Genomic DNA, 24526 nt, shown 5'->3' with positions numbered 1-24526 from the left:
AATGTGCTGCAGACAGGACCATGCACGTACAACTGCAAAGTCAACTTGGCCTGTCTGCTGTGAGGCTGCTCCTGCTCCTGTGAACAGCAGGATGACAGCCAGGTGGTCACAGCACATGCTTTGAAAATCATCTTCTTATTGCATATTATTCCTATTTTTTGGCAGAACGCTTAGTGCACAATTGCTGGTGTGGTGCTATACCAGTCCCCCCAGGCTCCTTCCCTAAGGGGTTGGATTTCTAATGTACTGGTAATTTCCTGGAAGCACTTTCTTTTGATAACTTTTCTTTTCCCAGGACATGGCTGTTTATAGATATATAGATACATATATATATATATATACACATACACACACATTTTTATATATATATGTATATATATATATATATATATAAAAAAGGCAATTTCATAGTTATATACAGGCATTAATAAAGTGCATAATGTTATTGGCTATTTTCAAATCCTTTTCCTGAGGAAGTGCTACCATACATAGCTCCTCCTACGACATGATGCTGGCCGCCAGTGCTAGGGTATGACTGCTACTCCCCCAGCTTGTAATTCCCAGAATACATCTCCCTGTCCAGAGCTGGAGCCTAAAGGGAGTAGTGACAGCCTCAGTCCTCCAGGAAGCAAGTCAAGGCACTGATCAAGACTTCTTCCTTTGCCAAGGTGAACACGTCTAGGAGCGACTTCCCTCCATCCTGGAGCTCTCGGGCGCGCGCTACTTGGCGGTGGTCACGGAGCCGTCCTCGGGAATCTTCTCCTCGGAGCAGCTCCTCCCCGAGAGCCTGTCGTGGTGCCTGAGCTCGCTGAAGCGCTCGGCCACGCACTGCGCCGTCAGCCGTGCCTCGGGGTCGTGGTCCCAGCACTCGATGAGCGTCTCACACACCATCTGGATGCCCTGCAGGGAGCACAGAGACAGCACCCGTGAGGGGGGCAGCCACCAGCAAAGCCTCGCTCACAGAGCTGCTTCAGGGCCCTCAGAATTTTGGGGGTATTTCACATGTGTCCTGGGGGTTCTTTATGGGATCTGCTGCTTCTGTCATGTGGGCATTGGGTTTGTTGTTTTTGGTTTTTTTTTTTGGTTTTTTTTTTTTAAGAAACCCTACTACAATATTTTCTTTAACTGGAACTGTCATTTCTGGGCATGTGGTCTCATATAACAAGAACAACGATGCTTCAGAGTAGTGGTATAGAATCAAGCAGGGTTTTTTGTTTAATAAATATGATTAAAATTCTTGGATAACATGACCTCCTGCTCAACCCATGCCTCTGCATGCCTGAATTCTGCTTGGGTTTTTCAAATAGAATTCTGATTGCCAGCAATATTGGGCTGTACATCAGCTCTTTATGAATTCCTTGTAGACTACCTAAATCTATGTGCAAATATGGGCCACAGTCCCACGAACACTTTAGCACATCACTCACAGTTGTAACTGTTTAACCTTCATTTCAATTCCAATGCAAATGTTTTCAGAAGAAAAAAACCAGTTGCATCTCTGTAATGAATTTTATAAACATGAAGTATTTGCCACAGGAAACTGTTTTGTTTTATGATACTAAAAGCCCATTAAGTAGGATTTATCTTAAACTTATTTAAAAAAATAACATTTCACAACACCGCATTAATTGTATAATTTACCTAATTGGTGATGTTGACTGATGTCAATGCTAATAGCAGAATGTTACTGTCTGTATACAAATAACATTAGTTTTCTGCTGGCATTGAAATTACAAGCAGTAAATTAAATTAAATATTAAACATTAACTTGAAATCAATAGTGCAACAAATCTCATTAAGGGGGGTGTGGGGGTAATTGTAATATGTAAATCTATTCCAGAATTTCATCATGATGAATAATGAGTTCATTACAAAAACACAACTGCAGAGGAAGGAAATGAATATGGAAGAGCCATTACAGTAAGAACAACTTCTATGGAGTTCAAAGCAGATCCTCAGCTGCTGCAAACTGTCATAGCACTGCGGAAACCGATGCATCACTGCATCTGAGACAGCACAATGTGAAACACTGAAGGGACTGAGGCAAAGGGAATCAAATCCACCTTCATTAAATGTCCTCTAAGCATGTTATCAGGCATTTCCTTCCTTAGACTTTTAGCTGAGACCTGTTGAGGCCAGCTGTGCCCATTCTGGTGACACCTATGCACAAGTGCATGGCCCTCCCAGTTGGTGGGGTGTTCTGTGCTGGGGGCAGTTTGAGGTGTGGGTTTTATACAGGGAAGAAACCTCTGAAGTCAAATGCAGGACACCTAGTTCCAAATCATGATCATTTTACTTGCTTTATAAACCCAGAGGTGATTAAATCCACAGTGTATCCTACAGATCTAGCCCAGTACCTCAACCTGCAACTCTCTGCACACTCAGCCTTGCTGTCAAGGGCTTTTAGTGCAGGTAGTATCAGATATCCAGGTAGTATCAGATATCCAGGTTTCCCTCAAAATTCAACTTTCTTCTTTAAAAGCCCCTCCTCAACAGCCCTACACCTCACAGCCGAGTATGTAAGGAACAAGTTCCCGCAGTCCAGGAAGGGGCTGCATTCTGCCATAGTCATCAGGTGGCAGGTGTTCCTCGTTGGAAAGATGACTGATTTTAGCCACTCACTTGGTCTTTTTTAAGTAGCTGTCAGACTGATTTTAACTTCCCAAATGGAATTAAAAAGGGAGTGTTACACTGCTCCTGATGGAAATAGTAGATTATATTCTTGGTTGCCTGGGTTTTTATAAAAGTTTGTGATACTTTCCTTTTGTCACTGAAGACCACTCAGCATATTTCATTGAGAAGTGGAATGACCAAGCCTCACTTCTTTAATATGATTCACATTTTATCTCTACTGATAAAACTACTGAGAGCAAAGGTGAAGAAATGCATGTGTTTGGCTTGTTTCCATTCAGTTTCCTCTACTGAAAAATCTACCATTGCCTAGGAAGTGCAACCATGGTGCTCGTGAATGGAGGAAGCTGACAAAGTGCTTTGTGATATGCAAGGGAAATGGACTGCTAATGCACAACCTGAATAAAACCAGGCTGGCTTGCTGAAGACTAATTTCCTATTTCATTAAACCTGTCAACAATTGGGATACAACTATGACTGGTTTCCATGGTAAAGTACTCAGATTTGCTTTCTCTGCTGATCCTCTGTAGTAGGATGGTCTCCCTGGAAATGGGGTAAAACAAATTGAAGAGTGTCCTTTTTGCAAAGCTACCAGAGGTGAATGGAGAAAGGCATCATGCTGCTTTTGGTGTTGAATAATGCTGAAACCAGCCTGACTCAAAGTTAAACATCTTGATAGTGAGGTGAAGATGTGGCAGATCTGGTGAACTGCACAACAAAGGAGCAAAAAAGTGATACTGTTAATAACTTATCTAAAGCTGCTGAGCTGACTGAGCTGGCCTGGAGACATCTGACTGACAGTCAATTGCTTTATATTATGAAAGCCCAGTCCCACTTTTCAACAGCAGCATCTTCTAACATAACCCTTCTTGGACTGAGTGTAGAGATTCCTCCCCTTGAGGAGTCCAATGCCTCAAGGTTACTCCCATGCCCTCAAGGTTACTCCTCGAGGCTGAGCAGAAGAGATTTGCCTAAGGTTGTTGGCATGGGTGGCTGACACCAATCTTAAGTTAATAACTGGTTTTGCTACCTTTAGTACAGTTGCTTTAATATGATTGCTTCAATATTGCTTCATAGTGCGCACTATACGAGTAGTTACAGCTCCGATACTGTGTAGTACAGAACTCTAAGACCTTTTTGTCTAGTCCTTATCATAATAAATAACTTATATTTTTGTATCTGGTTTGGCAACCTTAATCATGTGGGACAAGGTTGTATAGCAGTTCAATTTCACCTACATAATCTTTAAAATGTAAACTGTTGACAAAATCTGGGCTAAGACTGAACCCAGCCACACCTAGACACCTCTCTGAGAAGGAATTTAGAAAGCAAGGGGATCCTTTCTGTACCTCATGACTCAACAAGAGGGCTTCTCTAATAAATTTGGTCTGAAGCTCCCACTCTGCCTGCAACAGAGGGCCATGTCTGAAGTTGTTTTCTTTGCCCTTTCAGAGCCTACACACAGTGTGCTTTAACGGCCTAACTGTTCTGTGGCTCTCTGGATGATTTTTGGATCTCAGGCTTCCAACGTTTCTGTTTTGACTGCTTTTAGATTACACTGGTGTGTAGCAGGAATACCAGGGCATTGGGGCAGGCACGGTGCAGAGAACTGTGGTGCCTGAACCATGTCAACACCACTGCCACTCTGTGATGGAGTTTCTCATCTCTCCATGCAAAGAGAGGTGCAGCCTATTGGGCAGGGCACTGAGGTAAGGCTCAGGCTTCAGGCAGCAGCTAAATGTACAGTGCAGCTCCCACTGCCCACCTGTGGTGCTCTTACCTGATGGTTAAGCCAGGAGCTGGGGATCTCGGGTCGCCCTCTGTCTCTCAGGACATTGTCCTTCATGCTTTCCACACAAGGGTGTTCTCGCACTTTGGAGCCGAATGGGGGCTCGTACTCTTTCACTTCTGGGAAAGAAGCAAACACAGGGTATTTAGCTGTGCTGTGCTGGTGCCAAGAGTGGTGGGAGCTGGCTGTTCTCTGAGGAGCTACTGATTAGCTGCTCGCTGCCACTGTTCTGCTTGACCAGCTCCAAACAAAGCAAAGCCAGTTGGCATTTTCAAAAATGTTTCAAATGTGTTTCTCACACACACTCCCTCCCTCCCCTTTTGTTTCCTAGCCAACAAAACAATTCTCATTTAAACCCTTTAGTACATAATAATATTAGCAACAGTCCAAGAAGCAGAGTAATCCATACTGGTTTGTGAGCCTTTCAATCTCTGCTGAGGTAAAACGCACAGGAGGTTTAAGGTGAGTTTTGCATGAGCCAAGCTTTTGAACAGTTGGTCACCCTTAGCTCTCCTGGAGTCCACAAACACTTATCAGGTGAAATATAAACTGAAATCTATCTAGGTCATGGTAGATGTGAATGTGTGGATTGCTAGGACAAAACAGTTGCCTGGAAAGGGCAAAGATACAGTTAAGGAGCAATGCTGGAAGCTGCCATACTGCCCTTGTTTACTCCTAAGCTGCATTCTTTTGTAGAAAGTAGTAGTCTGCTCTTATTTTAGATTTCCTTCCCAAAATGGATCAGTTTTGGCCTGTGATACAGGGGCACAGCTTTCTGAAAGGGCTGCTGCCACTCTAGTTTTTGTTTGCATGTTGCATATTTTCTTTGCTTTTCTTTGGAGAGAGAAAGGAAGAGGCAGACATATGGGACCCTTGGAGAAAACTCAAGAAATCTCTGAGAGCGGAAATATTATAGTAGATGCTGACACAGTGTAGAAAATGCTGTGGTTTCTTTGGGAACAGATGGAGACTTTACTCACAGGCCTAATGACTTGCTGCTATCAGATAAAGATTTATGAAGTTGGCCTGTTCTGCTGCCTCTTATTTCTTTCTAGGAATTAATTGGGGGCAAGAAAAACTGAAGTATAATCTACAAAGCAGTCTGGAGAATGCATGTGAATGCCCAGATGATGTGTGAACAGAGACAAATGAGCGGAGAGACAAACCACTGCTGCATGATGCTACAACCAAGTTCAACTGCAGTGCCCAGTGTTGCTCACTCCTCTAAAGGGCTAAAAATTGCTGATAATGCGTGAATAAGAATTACAGGCCCAGAAGAAATGGGAAGAACATCTAACACTTGGGTTTGTTTACCTTGGGAGAGAAAGGTAAGGATGGGGTCATATGATATGCTACTGAAAATAACTAAGGATCAAGATGACACAGGTCAGATCCTTCTGTCATGTCTCGTGATAAAAATAAGGTAGTATGGAAGACAACTATCTTTGAGATTTTTCTCCAAAGCCTTGAAGTCAGGCTGTAGATCTCACTTGCATGTGATGGCCATGAGATGAATACTTTATCAGGCTAATGCTTAAAAAGAATAGCCAAGTTACAATAACAAACATTTTGGAAGGGATATTAAACCCTGTGCTTCACATGCTTAGCATTTAGAGATTCAGCTGCAAACAACTGTGTGCAGTGCAGCAGATCACCCCATAGATGCCTCCTGCAGAGCTCTTATTCCTTCTCCCTAGCCATCTGCTGCTGGCCACTTTCCACATGATGCTCTGGAGAATGGCTATAGCCCAGAAACAAAACTCCCATCTTCTAAGACCCAAGGGCCAAAGTCTGCTTCACTCTCTTTCCTGCGTAAGAATGCAAACCAGTTTCACCCACATTAATCTGAGTCTGAGATGACTCAGCCAAAATAAATTCATATAACTTTAGCCCTAGAAATGAATTGGGAAGTTGCCATGTTGCTAGTCAGACCTGGGTTAGCATGCAGCAGATGCACAATGATTATACTGCACATCAGTACAGTATGTTCTGTATGTACACAACATACAGAACTGTATGTTCAAAGCTAACGAAAATATTAAAGTTCACCAGGAGAATTCAAATCACATGACCTAGATGGTCATTTCCTGCACCATCTCGATCAGTCATGGTTCAGTTGTGGTACTGGTCATGGACACCAGCCTAGGTTCTGAGATCTTGCAGGGTGAGGAGTCAGAAGGGTCTCAATGTCCAACAGAGGGAAGCTGGTACTCTTATTGCTCCCTCTCATTAATTTAATCTCATGGTCGCTCAAGTTAATGAGATGGTTCAAGCAGGAGAAAGGAAAACACTTCCTGGCAATTGATAGGTTTATAATACATTTTTTCTGTTTGAGAAATTGTTCGTAAGTTATGACCATTCCTCTTCCAAATATAAAGATTGAATAAATTTTTCAGGTTTGGATTTTTTGTTGTTGCTTTGTTTTTGTTTATGGTAAAGAAAGAGAAATTTAGGCCAGATGCCAATTCATTGTAATGACTTTCTACCAATACAGTCATGCCTTCCCTCAGTCTGAAAAGCATGTGGCATCTCCTTGCTATTTATTATCATGCTTCTCTTTCCCTTGGAAAGTAAAAAAAAAAGCCCACTAAATCCTCATGCATCCTAATGCTGTGGAATCTCAAGTGTCAGACAGGTTTTGCAGTAATAGCTGGTGTTATTCATGGATCATGTTTACGTGCTGCAGTAGATGTAACAGATGTCAATTTGAGGTAGGTTAAGATGTTTGTGGCTAGATGCCTGTGTGTGGCTGTATACAGATGCTGATTCTATTTCTTATGCCTTATATGTTTCTTTTCATTGGTTTTAGACCAGTTGGGCACCAAAAATGACAGCTGGATGAAGTACCATAAATACGTCAGGAACCACAAACTACAGAATCTTTAGCATTCAAGAATGGCAGACTTCCTTTAACCTCCAGCATTTAATCTTTATGGTTGAGAGCTGACTTGCACTACTAACTGCTGTACCTCTAGTTTCTTTTGACATTGGCCTAGCTATAGTTTTCATAAAGGCTGGGATAGGATTTTTAGCCCCCAGCTGAGACATTACTGAAAATCTATTTGTTCTGTGTGATGAAAGCTTGGAAAATTTGGCTCACTTGTGGTCTTTTTCTACTCTAAGCTTTCTGCAATGAAATTTTCTTTGGGTCAGAAGAGCATACCACAAGCCCTGTTGACACTCCCTTATGTGATCTGTCTTACTGATTTCTGTGGGACAACTTCTCATGTTGGATGATGTTTTATTTGCAGCATCAAAGCAAGAGTGAGGTGAAAGTCCAGCAGAAGTTAACTGTGAGGCACAGTCTGCAGCAGTGAGCTTGTGTTTGGGAACTTCTGGGTCCCTTTGAAATGCCCCTTTATTAGAGCTTATGAGGGGGAAGAAGGGATAAATCAATTGATGGTGGAGCTGCTGTGACAGCTCATGCAAACACAAGGTAGTGTGTGCAGACAGTTCAGAGAGTGTCTTTCTTTATGCTAGAGGAATTTGGGTATTGAATCTGCTAATTTGCACTAGTTGCACAAAGGGAAAATAATGCCCAAAGCAGAGGCCCAAAAGCTGTTTCATGGCCAAGTTTAAGATGCTGTCAAATGCTTACTTCATAAATTTCCCTAGGTTTCCCTGTTGAGGGAAGGATGCATTGGGATGAGTGAACTCATTGTGCACACATACCTCCTAAGTGATTTCACATCTGATGATCCAAGACACAGTCACCCTTCTAAAGATTTGGGAGTGCACGAGCCCTGCCAGCAGTGTAGGTTTAAGGGCTGCTCAATCAATGCACAGTGAATCCTGAGGTGGGAAAGTGGCAAACACAGAGCACATCAGTGCTCAGCACGGGGTGTGGTGCAGTGACCTTATCCATTGCCACATGGGCTTGTTGAAGGACAGCACTTGCTGCCTTACATGTAGCACTGTGGTGACACTGAGAGAATTTCCAGGACAGGGGTGCCTGTCATGGGGTGACACTGCACCGTGTGGATCTACCAAGCAGGGTTGTATGCCACTACAAGCCAGTGCTGTGTAGACATGTCCTGATTGAGCTCTGCTTCACAGAAGGAGAAATTTAAACCAGCCCCCAGCTGTAGCCACCTCAGGGCCCACTGTGCAGGCACAGCCCTGCTGCACAGGGCATCTGATTGCTCCCGGCTGCCAGGAACATCACTGCTCCACGTCAGTGTGATGGAAGCTGAGCATTTCATGAGGAACAGGATGCACAAATGTTTAGTTGCCAACCTGTGGCTCTTGGCTGACCCTTTCCAGGTGAGCATAAGATTACTCCTGATTTTATTCACATGAAACACAGCTCTGGTAAAGCAAGGCCGTCATTTTAAACAAAGCTGTGCTACTACACTGAAGCCAGCCACCACTCCAGGCAGTACAATACTGCTCGAGCAACATCACCATTTTCTGAGGGGTTTCTCTTCTCCCTCTTCACCAAATCTGTGTATTCAAAAGTTCCCTTTCCCCTCCTTCTCCCGTGCCCCCCCCCCAGTAGTCCCTCACCCATAGCAGTTGCAATTCAAACCAGATGGTTTTCTTTTCTTTCTAGGAGGCTGTCAGAGAAATTACACTTGTCTCAGTCACCAAAGCTGTGTCACTCTGAAAGCAAGTGGTTGAGATGAAAATTATATTTCTTGCAACATGCAGCATCTGGTGCACAGCTGTTGTGCTGAATGAAATACCAAGTTAACAGCAGTGTGGAACAGTTGAAGTTCTCCCCAAAGTAGTATTGCTGAGTTTCTAAATATGCCTCTTAAATTATACTCTGGTGAAAAATCAGTCAACCTCGATCTTTGCCTCTGTCTCCCTTTCCCTTGTGCCCCATTTCTACTTCTCCATGTTTAGCACAACAAAGTAACAATGAACAGCGTGGCCTTTCACAAAAGCCAATCCCCACCCGCTTATTTACTACAGCAGCTTCACAGTATGGGTTGTGCTGCTGGGTATTTTTGTTTAAATGTCTGCTGACTGAAGAGGCCTGGCATAGCGTGGAGGCTGTGTTTGACAAAGTGTCTCTAGTGAAAGGACCTGCCTGCATCACCTCCCACACTCACCAAACACCTGCATGCTGACAAATGAATCCCAAGAGCTCCCTTTGAAAAAGAAACAAGCCCCCGTACCTCTGTGCAGCTGAATGGCAATTAGCCCCCCTTCCTTGCATGCTTCCCTCCCCAAATAAACTTGTTAATGCTGTTGTCTTGGCTAAGACTCCCCACTCTGTGCCTCAAAACTGCCCTGAGCTGACACCATAGCCAAGCCTGCCCTGCAAAGACAGAGCCTAGATCTTTTAGGCTGCTTTGAAAAGGCTGTCTGCAATCAGGTCAGCCTACTCTGCCTCACATGCAAAGACATTTTTCTCATTGCCAAACAATCTAGGAGTAAAAGAGGGGTTTGCATGAGCAGAGGCAGCTCCTCAGGAAGGCTGTGTGGAGAGGAGGGAGTCTCACAAGTGACAGATGGAGAAGGAAAGCAGAGGGGGAGCTGCAGTCATGAATCACTGTAAGGGTATTTCACCAGCTGGCTGCAAAGATAACCAGACTGCTCGAACCAGGGAAAATCTGAGAAGGAAATGAGAGTAACGGTGCACTGCTGTTGCAGCTCAGTACCAGTGACAAGTTAAGGGATCTACATCCTGGGTATTGTGTTTAACTGCTTTAGCCAGAGATGCTAAGAGCAAGTTCCACCCCCTACAGATCTGCCCTAGTGCTCCTGGGGTTTTGCTGGGGACCTCACCTCAGGAAAGATGACTGAAATAGGGAAATAAAATTCAAGAAATGTGTTTCTGGAGATGAGAATGACTGAGGGATGAAATGAATAGGGAGAACCAAGATGTGGGTGGGGGTTAAGCATCACTTGAAAGGGGATGCCGGGTCAGAAAAATATTTCCCTTTACTGAAATAACTTCAGCTCCTCTTCTCAAGGTTATAATGGGTCAATCTCTTCTAGCTAAACATGCTGGTGATTTTCCTTCCTTATGAAACTCCCTCTATATCCTCTTTTGGCAGTTGCCTTCTGAGAACAGCAGCAATAAGGTTTGCTTTTGCTGCAATCTTCATTTTGCCCTACTCCGCAAATCTGAACAGGAAAGGACTCAGGCATCATCAAAAATTAAAGACTCCACAGTGAACAGCTCATATTTATACTAATCAGGTGAGTTCCTAAATGCAAGAAACAGAGACAGATCATGAGACAGGGCACATTCCTTTACTTCAGGTTTTAAATCTCCCCTGCCACATTTACAAAAGTGCTAATGAAAGGCTGAGGTTGTGCCAATGCACTTAGAAACAAGCATGACCATGATCCATTAAATATGGATAGGTTTGTCTTGTAATATGTCAGACTGAGGTTCAGTTCCTGAACCACCAAATGTTTTGCCCTTAAATGTTTGCCTAGAAAAGAATTTGGTGTTCTTTTCATGCTTTTATGCTAGCACATTCAGCACACATACTCACTTTGTAGCTTTCCTGGCAGGGTGCAAACAGGGGCAAATCTGTTGCCCACAATACAGCCCACCCAGCAAGACTAAATGCTGGTCAGACAGAGCAGGAGACTGAGATGGAGGCAATTCCTCCCTCCTGCACATGGACATCATGGTGCAGCCACACAGTCACTGTGCAGAGTGGCTTCAGAGACCTCCCTTGTGGTATCCCACAGATGCTGCTAGAGAAACAAGGAACAGCTATGCACATCTTCCCCTGGGACATTGGTTTCCCTCCTGTACACTATGTTCCTCATAGCACAGTGCTCTAGCCTGCAAGACTGTCCTGTCTCTGTGTCTGTGGCAGCCCTTCAAGGTGGAACTGTGCCAAGTCCAGTGAAAAGGGAGCCTCTGTGGTTTTGGAAGAAGGATAACAAATCAAATCACAGTTGCATATCTACTATAATATCCACATTAGTGTTACCTTTTACAGCCCTGCTCCTTAGACTGCCTGTGTGAGCCCTGAACTGTGCAGCAGTATTTTTTAGAATGGCTCTTAGACAATTGCAGAAGAATTTGACATGCAACTTTGCCTTATTTTAGTTCCTGAAGAAAGGCAAAAAACTTCAAACATGGCAATATGTATTGTAGATATCCCAACACCAACTTTTCTACTTTTCTGATTTCTAGCACATACCAGTGTTGCACACTGAGAATTTTGGGTCAACTTTAGGTAAACCAGAAATTGAGGGTTTTGTTTCAGAAGAAATTCTGAATATGAACTAGCATAGCAGCTTTTCATGGAGCTGCTCTGATAGTCAGTTCAAATAATTTTTACTTTGTTACTACACTTTATACCGCAAACATCCCTTGATTTCTCATATGGATGATCTCTTGCAAAATCACAAAGCATGATGTGCAGCAGCTGGTGACTTTGGGAAAACAGGAAACTTTCCATCCCACTACGATGCCTCTTACGGAAATTACCAATTAGTAAACGTGACACTTAACTGGCCCTTACTAGGTTTGAGAATTAACATTCCATGAAAGTAAATGGGAAGCAGTTATCACTTCTTCAGTTTAATATTTCGAATTGACTTATGTTTCCAATTATTTTGAATGAGATCAACCAGACTGAGTCAATCCATGGCTACCCAAGATGTCATAGGGAAACCAGACTTTAATAATCTTTAGAAGTGACCTACCTAACAGCAAGTTATCCTTACACCAACTGAGGATCAGTTTACTCGTGTGCTCAGTGCTTCATGTTCAAGCCTGCTCATGCACATGTGCATCTCACACTACTGAAGGACTGTTAATTTACAGCATCCAGATACACCAGAAAACCTTAAGATTTTGGTGTAAACCTTAAATCTTAAGATTTTCTGGTGTATCTGGATGCTGTTAATTTACAGCATCCAGATACACCAGAAAACCTACCCAGACAACCATGAGAGCATGTCTGTCTTAACATACTTTTAGAGAGAAGAAAACAGATGGCACTTACCTCCGACAGCGTTACAGCGAGATGTCATTTCCCAGAGGACCAAAGCCATGGAGTACACATCTGTTTGTTTGAAGGACTCCATGTTCTCCAGGTTCATCCTGGACTCCAAAACCTCAGGGGCCATATATCTCGCTGTGCCAACCTACAGGACAAGAGATTGGGGAGAGCTCATGAGCTGAAATTGCAATTCATCTTTTGGATTCCACTGCAATTTAACTCCAGCTTTCACAGAAACAGTGCCATTTGACATGTATCCAAAAATTCAGGCTATACTTGGCGCAGGCCATATTTTCTGCTGCCAGGGGAATCTGGCATTGTCCTGACTACCAACTTACTTGCACCTCTTCTGGTGAGGAAAAAAAAAAAGCCCTTTTTAGTTCCTTAAGCAAATAATTTTGACACTGACAAATTTTCTCACTCTTTGCCTATTTACAGATAAACTCTGACCTTTGGGCCTGAAGCAATTGCTGCTGACCAAGTGTCTTTCAGATGAGCAAGAAACACCTTGTATTATATTGCACAGCATATTACAGTGTTAGCTGTTTCTTTTCATGGCAGGCTTAAAAGGAGAGTAAATGCAGGCCTGGGAGATGAAAGCAAACACACAAATACTGAATGCAGAACCACACATTTGAATCAAAACCAAAAATCTGCCCCTTTGAAAAAAACATTCTCATAAACTTTATTCATACTGAGCAATTTTCAGCAATGACTTTAGCAGTTTTGCTGAGATCTGGATTATGATTTTGCATTACAGAAGGTGAAGTTTAAAAGTCTGTTTTTATCACAAGAAAAGATTTAAGGAAGAATTCTTGGATCACTCAGCAGTTGCTCTCAAATGACAAACTCTTCACAGGGTATAAATAACATATCCCCTTTGAAAAACTGCAAACAGAAGTCTTTCATCAGGCAAAGACAGCTTCAGGTTGAAGACTGGTTAATGGCAGAGATGAACAAACAAAAGTGGGTGATGCAGTAGGACATATGATTTAAACAAGCTGTTTACACTACAGCAATCACTCCAGAGCCCAGAGGCAAGCAGGGCTGCAAAAGATCATTTCAGTTACTGGGTATGCACCTGCATACAGCCACATAGTAAATGTTAAGGTCTTGAGAGAGCCCTATGACACACTTTTTATAAGCTTCTGTAAACATCACCTCAGGCTCAGGGCAAATGTTCCACAAAAAGTGGAAAGTATCATAAGAAAAAGGAAAGATCAAGAACATAGCTTTGTCATAGAACCTTGCAACAGCAGAAAATCTCTGTGTCAAAAATATCTGAATGGTTGTAGGATCAAAGCCTTTATAAACAGAGGACAGGAAAAAAAAATCAGTGTGAGCAGTCCCAAAGTTAAGTTCCCTGCTACATTGACACTGATGAATTTAAGGCCAAGCATGTGAATAGCAGCTGTACACCGAAGAGGAACTTGGGACAGTCATGTCTCAGCACCACCGAGGTGAGCACCAACTCCCTTCCCTACATAAAATGTACATATGGAAACACTGGAGCAGAGGTTGTTGCTACCCACCATTAAGTCTCTAGCACATGATTTCTTCTCCAAGCACATCCCATCCAAAACTTTAAAAGGCTACCTGTGCACATGGGCAAACATCTACAAACCTTGCAGATTTTAACAAGATTAATGATGCCTAAACACAGGTCCCTCACATTGCCACAAAGTTCTGTCCTGGTCTGGCATTTAACATGCTCTTTGCAGCAATGAAAAGGATTCTGCACTTTTGTAGGACAGTGGAGAATGAAGGCCTACAACTAAAATGCACAGAAGAAAGCGCAGACAAAAACTGACTTGAAGAATGCTATCAAGCCAATCTTATATCCATCCTGCTCCGAACTTATCATGTATTCCATTCTGCTTATGTCCTTTTATCTGCATTTAGATCATTAGGTCTTTTGGTCATAGACACTTTTTCTGTACCTTGGAAACAAGTGACTCCTGAGTCTCAAAGGCATTTTTAGGTATCTAAACTCTGGCAATTCCAAGCTGATTGCCCCTCTGGAGTCTAGAGATGTTTCTTCTTTGCAAATACCAGTCTGCTTTCAGTTCTTGATTTTCCAAAACTTCTAGAGAGAGACCATCTCACTTCATTTTTGTGATGTTTGAATCTTTTTTTTACTGGAGATCTTATATTTCTTTCAAGCTGTTGAGAGATATTTCATGCCCTGAGGTGCATCAGTCAGAGAGGCAGTATATATTTCTCTTTATCTGATATGGGAAACCATCTATTACAAGGGTGCTGATGCTGCTGAGGTACAGAACTGCTGGCCTTGCAGCCACCTACCACTTCTCTGAACACAGTCCAGATTTATATGGTCACATTAAGCAATGTCTGCAAATATTAACCATCATGGATGACCAAACTCAAAATAGTGCAAAGGTTCTATAGGGGAGAAAGGTGGTTTCCAGCCTGGTATTGTAGTCAATAATGGCTATATCTGCATGATATGGAAGGTAGTAGGGTAGACTGGAAAGAAGATGGCTTTGTAATCCCAACAACTTGCCTTCAATATTAGTGTCTAAGGATGACCAGTACAACAGTTAAATACTTACACTCTTATTTATTTCATTGAAAGCTCGAGTTTTTCTTGAATTAAAAATTGGGTCAGCTCCATTATACAAGTTATAAAATTGAATCTCCTGGTGGCAAGGGTTTGAGTAAAAGGGTAAATTTTAGAAATTATGCATAAGGCAAATCTTGGTGCAAGACTTCTTTAATAAAAGCTACTGCACTGAAGCTGACATGTTGGGGAATTAAAGTGGGTTGCTCTTGTGTGCCCAAAAAGAACAAGGCAGAGGTTGGAGTCAAATCAATTGACTCAGACTCCTTGTCATAGAGAAGAACAACAGCTGGGTCACCCCCAAACAGATTCACTGAAGCTAAACAAAATAAAACAGTCAGCTTCAACATCAGTGCCCAAGGACACCAACTCCAAAGTCATAACCTGATCTGGGAAGCCCTGTACTTTGTCACCAGTGTTGGTGTTGACTGTGGAAGTGGCAGTATCCTCCTACTTCCAAGTGACTCTGAGCAATGCCAGAGAAATCTGCTTGCAATAAGCGTCTGCTTTAAGCAAAGTGTCTGTGGGTGATGAATTTCAGAGTCCTTGTCTTGCTTCAAATGGGACCAGTCTTATGACTGACTGACAATCTGGTATGACTTCATTGAACTCTAAAAAGATCTGGCATGCTGGAGAGAAATTATATGTAACAGAGTGGTGTTTGTAGCATTTTAAATACGGCTCCACTAATTAACATTCACTCCTGGCTCTGGTTAATAGATCTTCTAAAAATGAGATCAGGACAGTTGCTTTTCAAAAAGGAAACTTCCAAAAGCATATCCACATTTGATTAAACAACAGTAAAACTCCTGTGAACTCAACAGAACAGCACAGAACAGCACAGAAGATCTGTGTCTGAAAATGTTCTAAGCTAAAATATTAGTTCCATGTGAGGTAAAAGCCAGGTTAAATGGACAAGATTTGAGTGACCTATGTATAAAAATATAAATACAAAAATACACAAATATATGTATAATTAAACTATTAGGAATTAAGTTAACAAATGATCTGAATTTATACTATGGGAGTTTTCATTAAAAGAGACAATATGTAGATGCAGGTAGTCTTCAACGCCTTCATAGTCATCCCTGTGAAGCAGATGAGTATTATCCATGCTCCTTAATTGAAAAATCACAACAGGGCAATTATTTTTATTTGACATCCTTGTATTTGCTTACATGTGGAGAATGTACCATTCATTAAAGAGGTCTCTTTTTTTGAATTTTAAAATTATATCTATCAGTAGTTACGTGCTTACAGTTTTTGAGAATGCAAGACTGACTTCATGTACGCTGGGACAGACCAGGATTGGATCAAGTCACAAAGAAGTGTAATGCCATCAGGCATGAAAACTGTGTCAAAACCTCATAACATGAAGCAGATCCTTATTGTATTTGTGTGTGTGCATTGCAGCAGCACCATGAACAGCTGCTAAAAAGCTTATACATGCCTGGTGTAAGTGAGAGGATGGTTGCACACACACACATGCAGGTCTCCAATCATAACAAAACCTACATTGCACTCCTCTTGTTGTTTCTTTAATGTTTAGAGCCTCTTTGTTTATAAACACATTCACATTAATTTTAAATTATTTTAAGTCAAAGCTGCCATAGAAGTTTTTTTCCTCTTTTCAGCCCAGGAACTGACAGACCAACTGGTACATTACCTGCTCCCCCTTCAACCTTCTAACTTACCTGCCCACTGTTAGCCAAGTCATCCACAGACAGGGAAGGGTCCAGCCTCAGGGACAACCCAAAGTCACAGAGACAGCAGGTTAAATCATTTTTCACCAGGATGTTGGAACTCTTTAGGTCCCTGTGTACGATAGGTGTTTTGGGACGACCACAGGGTGTGTGATCACTGTGCAGATGGGCAATCCCTCGGGCCAAGGACCCGCCAAGTTTCCAGAGGTCCTCCCAGCTGATAATGTGCCGTGTGAGATACTCCTGCAAGTTTCCTTTAGCATGGAAGGCAGTGATCAACCAATACTGTTTGCCAAGGTCTGTCTTACGTTCCTCTGCTGTCAAGAACTGGAGTATGTTCTCATGCTTGAGGTTTACATCTGAAAATATGTCTTTCTCAGTTTTCCAGGAAGCGTATTCTTCGTAGGAGAAAATCTTGACTGCCACAGTTTCATACTGTTCTGATGTGTTTTGCTTCAATTTGGCTTTATACACTTCAGCAAACCTTCCTTTGCCAACAACAACGTCCAACTCAATGGGCAGCAGCTCTGTGTTGTGGTTGATGTTGTTGGCACACGTGGAGCTGATGTCTGAGCGGTCGTCATCTAACATAATGGCACAGCCATCACTGCAGTCCTTATGCTTCTTGGGCTTAACATTCTTCTCCCATGCCTTGCTGAGTTTCCTCTTCTTGTGAGTGCGGTAGGCATAAAAGATAACAATCACAGCAACAGAAATCACCAGTAACGGGACAAGACTTATGATTGTGACTTTGGAAATTTCATCTTTCTCCTCTGGCTTATGGGGGTCATCTGTAAAGAACAGAAGGAGTGCATGCATGAACTTATATCATAGTTTGATATGTACAGAAGGCTGTCAATAATTATAATTTTTATCCAGAACGCAATACATTATCTTCTCCACTAACAGCAAATAATAAAAATTGTCACTGCTTTCTTGCTTCAAAATGTTGTTTTGTATGTAGGCCTCTGCTTGCCAGGACTCCCCTGTCTGCTTACTCTATGAAAAGACAGAACTGAACAAGTAAGAACCTAATGTAATTTATTAGCTTTGTTCTTCTCTCAGGCTTTTAATACATAATGGATGAAATCTCCACTTTCTTGAATACAATAGCCAAAGTCTCCTATACTTACTCTGTCAATGTATTCTTGACAGAACTGCTCCTTTAACCACTAATTACTAGAACACATTAATTTTTCTATGAACAGATAATGAAGCCTGTTCACTGAATTCCCACTTGCCCAGTTATTACTCCAGATCCAGTATATTTTAGGAGGATCCCTGCAAAGCCATCTTCAGGAAGTCTGTTCACACACTATACAAAAATATTTAGGCACAAATATATATGCTTGCATACAGACCCAAAAACCAGAACTCATGCTTGGATGTATGTGAATGTTGCTAGAACTAATTCAAACACCTGCATGTAAACAGGCTCAGAACAGTCACCATCACCACCCTCCAGGTACTTCTATATGGATTTATGTATTGGAAAACTTCCTCTGTGAGTTCCTTGCTGGCTGCACAGTGGTTTTCTGCTGTAAAGAATATGTTCACTCCAAACCCCATACCTGGTGCACTGCACACACCAACATATTCTTAGGTGGAACATATAGGGAATAGAAGAACAACAGGGACCTATTCTAGAATAGGGATGTGTTCTGGGAAGAGTATATTATCCTACAGGTAAGAGCTGTCCTGTCACCTCTAAAAACTACCTTCTACTTCTGTATTTCTTAGGGAGGACAACGATTTTAAAAGGGAAAAATTTTGTTCCAAGAAGAGATTAAAGGAGGGCCAGAGTTTATATGTGAAACTGATTTGATCAAACAAATGGAAATTTACTCTCTTAGTCTCTTTCTTCCCTTTGAGTCACAAAAAATGTACTGTATCATTTTTGCATGTGGGAGGGAATTGTTAGGAAGAAGTCCTGGGAGCCTAACCTGAATGGACTGAAACAAATGAAGCCGCAGCTACAGTTAAGCAAGTGGCTTGTGGTGGCAGCATGATGCTCTGGCGGATGCTCACAGCCACGTCATTGACTCAGGCTCTGTGTACCAGACCAAATAAGTCAATATGAAAAGGAAAATTTTAATACGCTCTGAAGGGAAGCTGTCACTAACTACATTAGCCACAAGTCTCTGTTTCCCCTACTCTGTGCCTTTCAAAACAAAGGTGAGCAATGCTAAAACAGATAAGGATAAAAAGTCTACAATTAGAACAAGCAGTACCTCTGACCCTCCAATTTCACTTGTAATCACTATTACATTGTAAACCCAGCCAGCAATTAGCAGGAGCCATCAGCTGTTCAAAGGCAGGTGATAGGACATCTGAAAAGTATTTTCTTTTTACTTGGAAAAAGACTTGCATTCTGAAACAGGGTGTGATTCCTCTGTTTGAAAGGTTCATCAACCAGATGCAAGCGAGTAATTAAATCCTAGCCTTTCTCATAGGATTTCAAGGAAGAAGAAGTGCCTTTCTAGAACTGTCATTCCCAGCCTTGCACATATCAATGACATCCACTAGCAGTACCTAAAAAAATATATTTCCTTTATTTATGCAAAAGAACTTGAGGCAATCCCTCCTTCCAGACCTATGCATGCCACAAACCCTTGTTCTCCAGTAGTTTCTCTTGACAACAAAATGTTAGTACATTTTAAAGTTATTAATTTTAAATCAGAACAATACCTAAAAGTTCATCACAGATTAAAGCCAACTCTTCTGCTTTTAAACATATTGAAGAGGGAAAAAAAACCTACTGTATTTGTATGGCTTTTACGGGAGGAATATATTTAGAAAGTCAAATGTCACTGTCAGTAAATAGATTTGCATTGCTTATTCCCTTGTGCATTCTTTGCTTCTAGAAAATCTGCTTTATTAAGAACTTAGGAAACACCCTGGTGGAGGAGAACTGACTGCATTGTGGGATGGCTGTTTTGGAGTTTTGACTGCAAGCAGATCACAACTATGTGACACAACTATGTCCAGTAACAATCAGAGAAAGTAATTTTATTGAATATTTGGGGTTCGGTTTTGCTGGTTTTGTTTTTTTTGGTGTTTTTTCTTGACCACAGAAAAGCATGCTTAAGTCTGGACTCTGCCCTTGGAAATGAGTAACATGTCATCTATACCATGGGGTATACTCTTTCACAACGATGAAAATGTTTCTCTAGGGCCTTTTAAGTAATTTTTCTTTGCCACAGAGCTGCAGCATGTAGACCAGATACCTGAAATACAAATATCTTTCAAAATGAGTGACAAAAGCCCTAAGATGTATTAGTTGTCTTTCAAGCAGTCAGAGGCAGCTGGGTGTATGTTCAGCTCTAACTGAGGAGAAAGACACCCTGCTCTTTACTGTTATGGACTGTGTGAGGATCTCCAATCATTCCTACAATGTCCTAGAGCAGGCTGTATTATTTTGCTCTACAGCTGAGAACTCTCCAGCAGAGTTCTCAGCTCCTTCAGCTCTTCCTCTTTTTGCACAAGAGAAAGCTCTGCTTGTGGTGCAGGGGAATTTCTGGGTAGAAGGGAAAAAACTGTCAATGTTGCAAATGTTACTTGAAAAAGAATGCAAAAAAAAAGTTAATCAAAGCAGAAGCTGAGCAGTTTGGCCACTTCCCCCTGAGCACCGTATCATCCTGCAGCCCTGCTGCAAAGTGACACATCCGCTTTGGCATGGTCGCTTGGAGGAAGCAGAGAAGCAGGGGGTGAAAAGCATACAGCTGCACAGGCCCACCTAAAGCAGCAGGGACAAAGGCAAGGCTGTGCTAATTTTCAGAATTTAAGACACTAGGCAAATCCCACTCAATGTTTGGGAAGTGCAAGAATGAGCACACATCAGGGAGAACTGAGTGTCAGGACTGACAAAGCTGAACTCTAAGCTTAGGAGAAGACCAAGCTTCCTGACAGGAGAATTAAAGGGGATAGCAAGAGCAAAGAGCCAGTGGCACTGAGGTGTGTCCCAAGCAAGTAATTTCTGAAACTGTCTTTGATTTTGCCTGATGATATGAGCAGAATCAAATCAGCCATTCTAGCACAAACTAAGGATGGGGTACTTCTCTGCAAAATCTGGACAGGATCAAAATTCAGAGCATAGCTGTATGTTTGCATAGTGGCTAGCCAACATTTTAGGCTTGACTACAGGAATCTAAGAATAAATATGTTCACTTATAAATAAATACCTATGACTGAAACCTCGTAATTTAAAAAATGGGAGTGTAGCTTCCTCTTTCTGAGCACTGGAATGAGCAAAATCTGGCTGTACAGGCAGGCAAGGAAATGGTTAAATGAAACAGCCTTTCACGTTTTGCAAACGTGCTCCTAAATAACTTTACCCACCCACAACTATTATTTGGGTGGATCAGTCCTTTCTTAAGCTTCAAAAGAGCCTATTAATATAGCATAACAATGGAGAAGTTGAGCTAAAAGAAAGCTTCCTGTATGTGGTTTAAACTAAGCACAAACCATCTGCATAACCCTTAACACTACCCAAGCCTTGAGGGAATAGGGCTCAGGTGCCAAGGAAAATGGAAACACTGTACAGCCCCTGTTCAGTCAGGGAGCTTCAAAGCCCTAGAGCTTGCAAATTCCTTAGGTTGGTTTTCATGCCTTTGATACAACTTTAGTGTCAGTGAACTTTGGAAGGAATAAGTAAAACAGTGGCAGTGAAATGAGGACACACTTGAATGGCAGGGCAGCAGAAACCCCAGCCAGTACTGACAGAACTACTTCCTTGCTGTCTGCTGCTCCTGTGAGCTCTAAAGCTGCTGCCTATTCAACTGCTAGTCAAAACCACAGAGCAGAGAAAAAATATATTTGATGTTAGCAGAACTCAAGTTAAATATATTGACACTGATGTATTGCAAGCTTGTGCAGTGTCTTAAAAATTCCCAGAAACACAAAGTCACAAAACATGGTCCCAGACACAGAACTGGGATCTAGTTATTTTGCAAGATCCCAAGACACAAAGCAGCCCTTTGAGCTGACTGGAGGAAAACTCCATTTTGTAGAAATTCTGAGGTTTCAAAGTTTGATTTGAATTCCACACTGGAATGAAAACCAACACTTTTCAAATGCTTTTGCCTGAACAGAATTTCTGTTCAAATGTTGCAGTTTGGCAAGTATGTGAGTGCTGAATCCCCAGCAGTGAGTGGACTTGGTATGGATGGGGTGCAGCAGCTTCGAGTTCAAGACCTGCTCTGAATCAAGGGAGAGCTTTTTGCAAAATGGGAGTTTGAAACTTGCACGTGTAGTGATTTCTGAGCAAGGCACTAGGCAACAAAATATGGAAAAGCCTGCCCATCTCTTTAGTACTGTCTGGATGAAAACTACCTCCATAAAACGCTTCACTTTCAGTGAAATGAAATTTACTCTGAACAGCTGTTTGGAGTAATTTTGTTTATCTCTGTTGAAGAACTCTAAAGTGGAAATGAAATTCTGTAGCTCAGTGTTTCATGTACATTCTTGATTTTGGCCTTTTTAGAATTAAAATGGCTTGGAAATCTTCAGCAAAACATTTTTTGGTGGGAAATATTGATGTTCAAAACAGAAACTCTGCTTCTGACACTCCTATACTTTTCCCCAAAACCCCTATCTTGAGGACAAAAGTGGTCTGAAAGTTGGTCCAACTTTAAAAATTTCTGCTAGTTTTACAGGTATTGTTTTGGGGGGTTTGAAGATAGGGGGGTAGAGAACTTTTTTACTCAGGGTGGAGGGTATTTCCTTAGAGAAATGGTTAATCCTGACACAAAATACTTGGTAATAATCAAATTCAAATGCCACACCCCAAATTAACCTGCATTTTTTTTATCATGATAGCTTCTTGGAAACATTTTAATTTTTCATACTCGCTGGAGATGATTTTTTTTTTTTTAGTTTAATAGTTTTGCTGTGCAGGAAATCAGTTCCATCCTTCCTTCAGTTCTGTGCTGAGCCAACTCATGGCAGAAGAGAGATTACTAGATTTTAAAAACAGAGTGGGCTCTATCTTACTATCCAGTGGAAAATAAACCCTGGCATTTCTTGCAGACTTTCCTGAAGGTTGAATTCCTTCAACAAGTTCCTGTATTTAACAGGATCTTTTTTTGGTCTAGGTAACCCAAGTTTGTCAAAGGCCAGTAAGTTGCGCTTGAGCTGTATGTCTTCATCTTTTAGTCTGAAAAGGATATTACCAAGATATCCAAAAGAGAATCTCTCTCCCGGAGAGGCATTACCTCCGGTAGTTGGCAGGCCTGCCTGGCCTGCTATAGAATCATGGAATTGTTTAGGTTGGAAAAGACCTCTAAGATCATCAAGTCCAACTGTAAACCCAGTACTGCCAAGTCTACCACTAAACCATGTCTCTAAGTGCCACATCTACAGATCTTTTAAATACCTCCAGGGATGCTCATTCAACCACTTCCCTGGAGAACCTGTTCCAGTGCTTAACAACACTTTTGGTGAAGAAATTTCCCCAGCTATCCAATCTAAACATCCTTTGTACAACTTGAGGCCATTTCCTCTTGTTCCATTGCTTCTTATTTGGGGGAAGATGTTGACTCCCATCTTGCTAAAACCTCCTTTCAAATGGTAGTAGAAAGCCAAAAAAGGTTCCCTCTAAACCTCCTGTTGTTCTCTTGGCTAGACAACCTCAACTCCCTCAGACACTCTACACAGAACTTGTGCTCCAGATCCTTCTCCAGCTTTGCTGCCCTTCTCTAGACACGCTCCAGTGCCTCAATGTCCTTCTTGTAGTGAGAGGCCCACAGGATTTGATGTGCCCTCAGCAGTGCCGAGTTCAGGGGGACAATCACTGCACTGCTTGTGCTGGCTCCATTCTTTCTGAAACAGGCCAGGATGCCACGGGCCCTCTTGGCCACCGGCTCTGACTGCTGGCTCGTGTTCAGCCACTGCTGACCAGCACCCCCAGGTCCTTTTCCTCCAGGCAGCTTTGCTGCCACTCCTCCTTCAGCCTGCAGCATTGCATGGAGTTGCTGTGACCCAAGCACAGGTTCCAGCACTTTGTGCTCTAAGGGTTTACTCAAAGGATTGGGAACTCATCCATCTGTTCTTTTGGGTATTTGACTGCCTAAATGTTGCTCTGCAGTCAACAAATGGTTGGCAAACCAGATCGAGCTCTCTTAATGCATGTCACTGCCCAGTGCCACCACTTATCTCTTTTCCTGAAAGGGAGTAAGTATGAGCTATTTTGAAGACCAGTGGCACACCCATTGCTGCCCTCCCCTGCAGACCTGCAGTTTTGGCCTTGGCACACAACTACCTAGGGGGATCAGCACTCAAGACTTCTCTGTAACACTCAGGGAAAATCCCCAGTTACATGACCCAGTTACATGTGTTACACGTTGGAAGAGTCATGCATATACATGTGTCACCTGACGGGAATGGCTGCATCTTAGTCACAAGGGTGGGAGGCAGGCAACTTCATTGCCTCTGGGTGGCTTACTTCAGCAAAAAGGCTGGGCAGCAATGACCTAATGGATATTTCATCTATTGTAAGCAGGATTTCATTTTTCAACTGATTGCCAAGTATGCTATTCAGCACCCAGGAGGTCTAAGAAACTCTTAAGCTCTAAGACAGAACACATAGTTTGTTGCTGCTTTTATTCCCCCACTGCTGGCTAGAAAGTATAATTCCTTGGTTTGATGGCACAGCACCCATTTGCTTAAAATCTTCCACCCCACTAATGCATTCCCTTCTTATCTCTGCCATTCTAATAGGTCCCTTCACTGTGTGCACATGGCATCTCTGACACACTTCGACATTTTAGCTGAGCTTTCCTACTCAGCAATATGAAAGCCAACATATTTTAACTTTACATGATGTGACTGAGTTTCTGTGATACATGGCTCAGTTATAGAGCTTGGGTGTCTGCTGCTGTTTGCTGGTGGATTTCTGGAA

At 42.2% G+C, this 24526-nt stretch overlaps 1 protein-coding gene across 2 annotated transcripts in view; it reads right to left on the bottom strand.

Annotated features, from left to right (window-relative positions):
* Nucleotides 1-3: 3 nt before the first annotated feature.
* The window catches only part of TGFBR2 (transforming growth factor beta receptor 2), a 40732-nt gene continuing 16209 nt past the window's right edge, over nt 4-24526 (bottom strand). The window contains exons 3-6 of one of the 2 annotated variants that reach the window (XM_014307979.2): nt 16621-17420; nt 12349-12490; nt 4412-4539; nt 4-900 (exon numbers count right to left, since the gene is read on the bottom strand). In XM_014307979.2, the coding sequence (XP_014163454.1) occupies nt 721-900; nt 4412-4539; nt 12349-12490; nt 16621-17420 (1250 nt within the window). In that variant the 3' untranslated portion in view covers nt 4-720. The remainder of the gene's footprint in view (nt 901-4411; nt 4540-12348; nt 12491-16620; nt 17421-24526) is intronic. The other variant, XM_031058900.1, reaches the window with a different exon arrangement.

The sequence above is a fragment of the Geospiza fortis genome, unplaced genomic scaffold (assembly GCF_000277835.1).
Source record: "Geospiza fortis unplaced genomic scaffold, GeoFor_1.0 scaffold231, whole genome shotgun sequence".
NCBI lineage: Eukaryota > Metazoa > Chordata > Aves > Passeriformes > Thraupidae > Geospiza > Geospiza fortis.
This window is presented reverse-complemented; position numbering and strand designations above follow the sequence as displayed.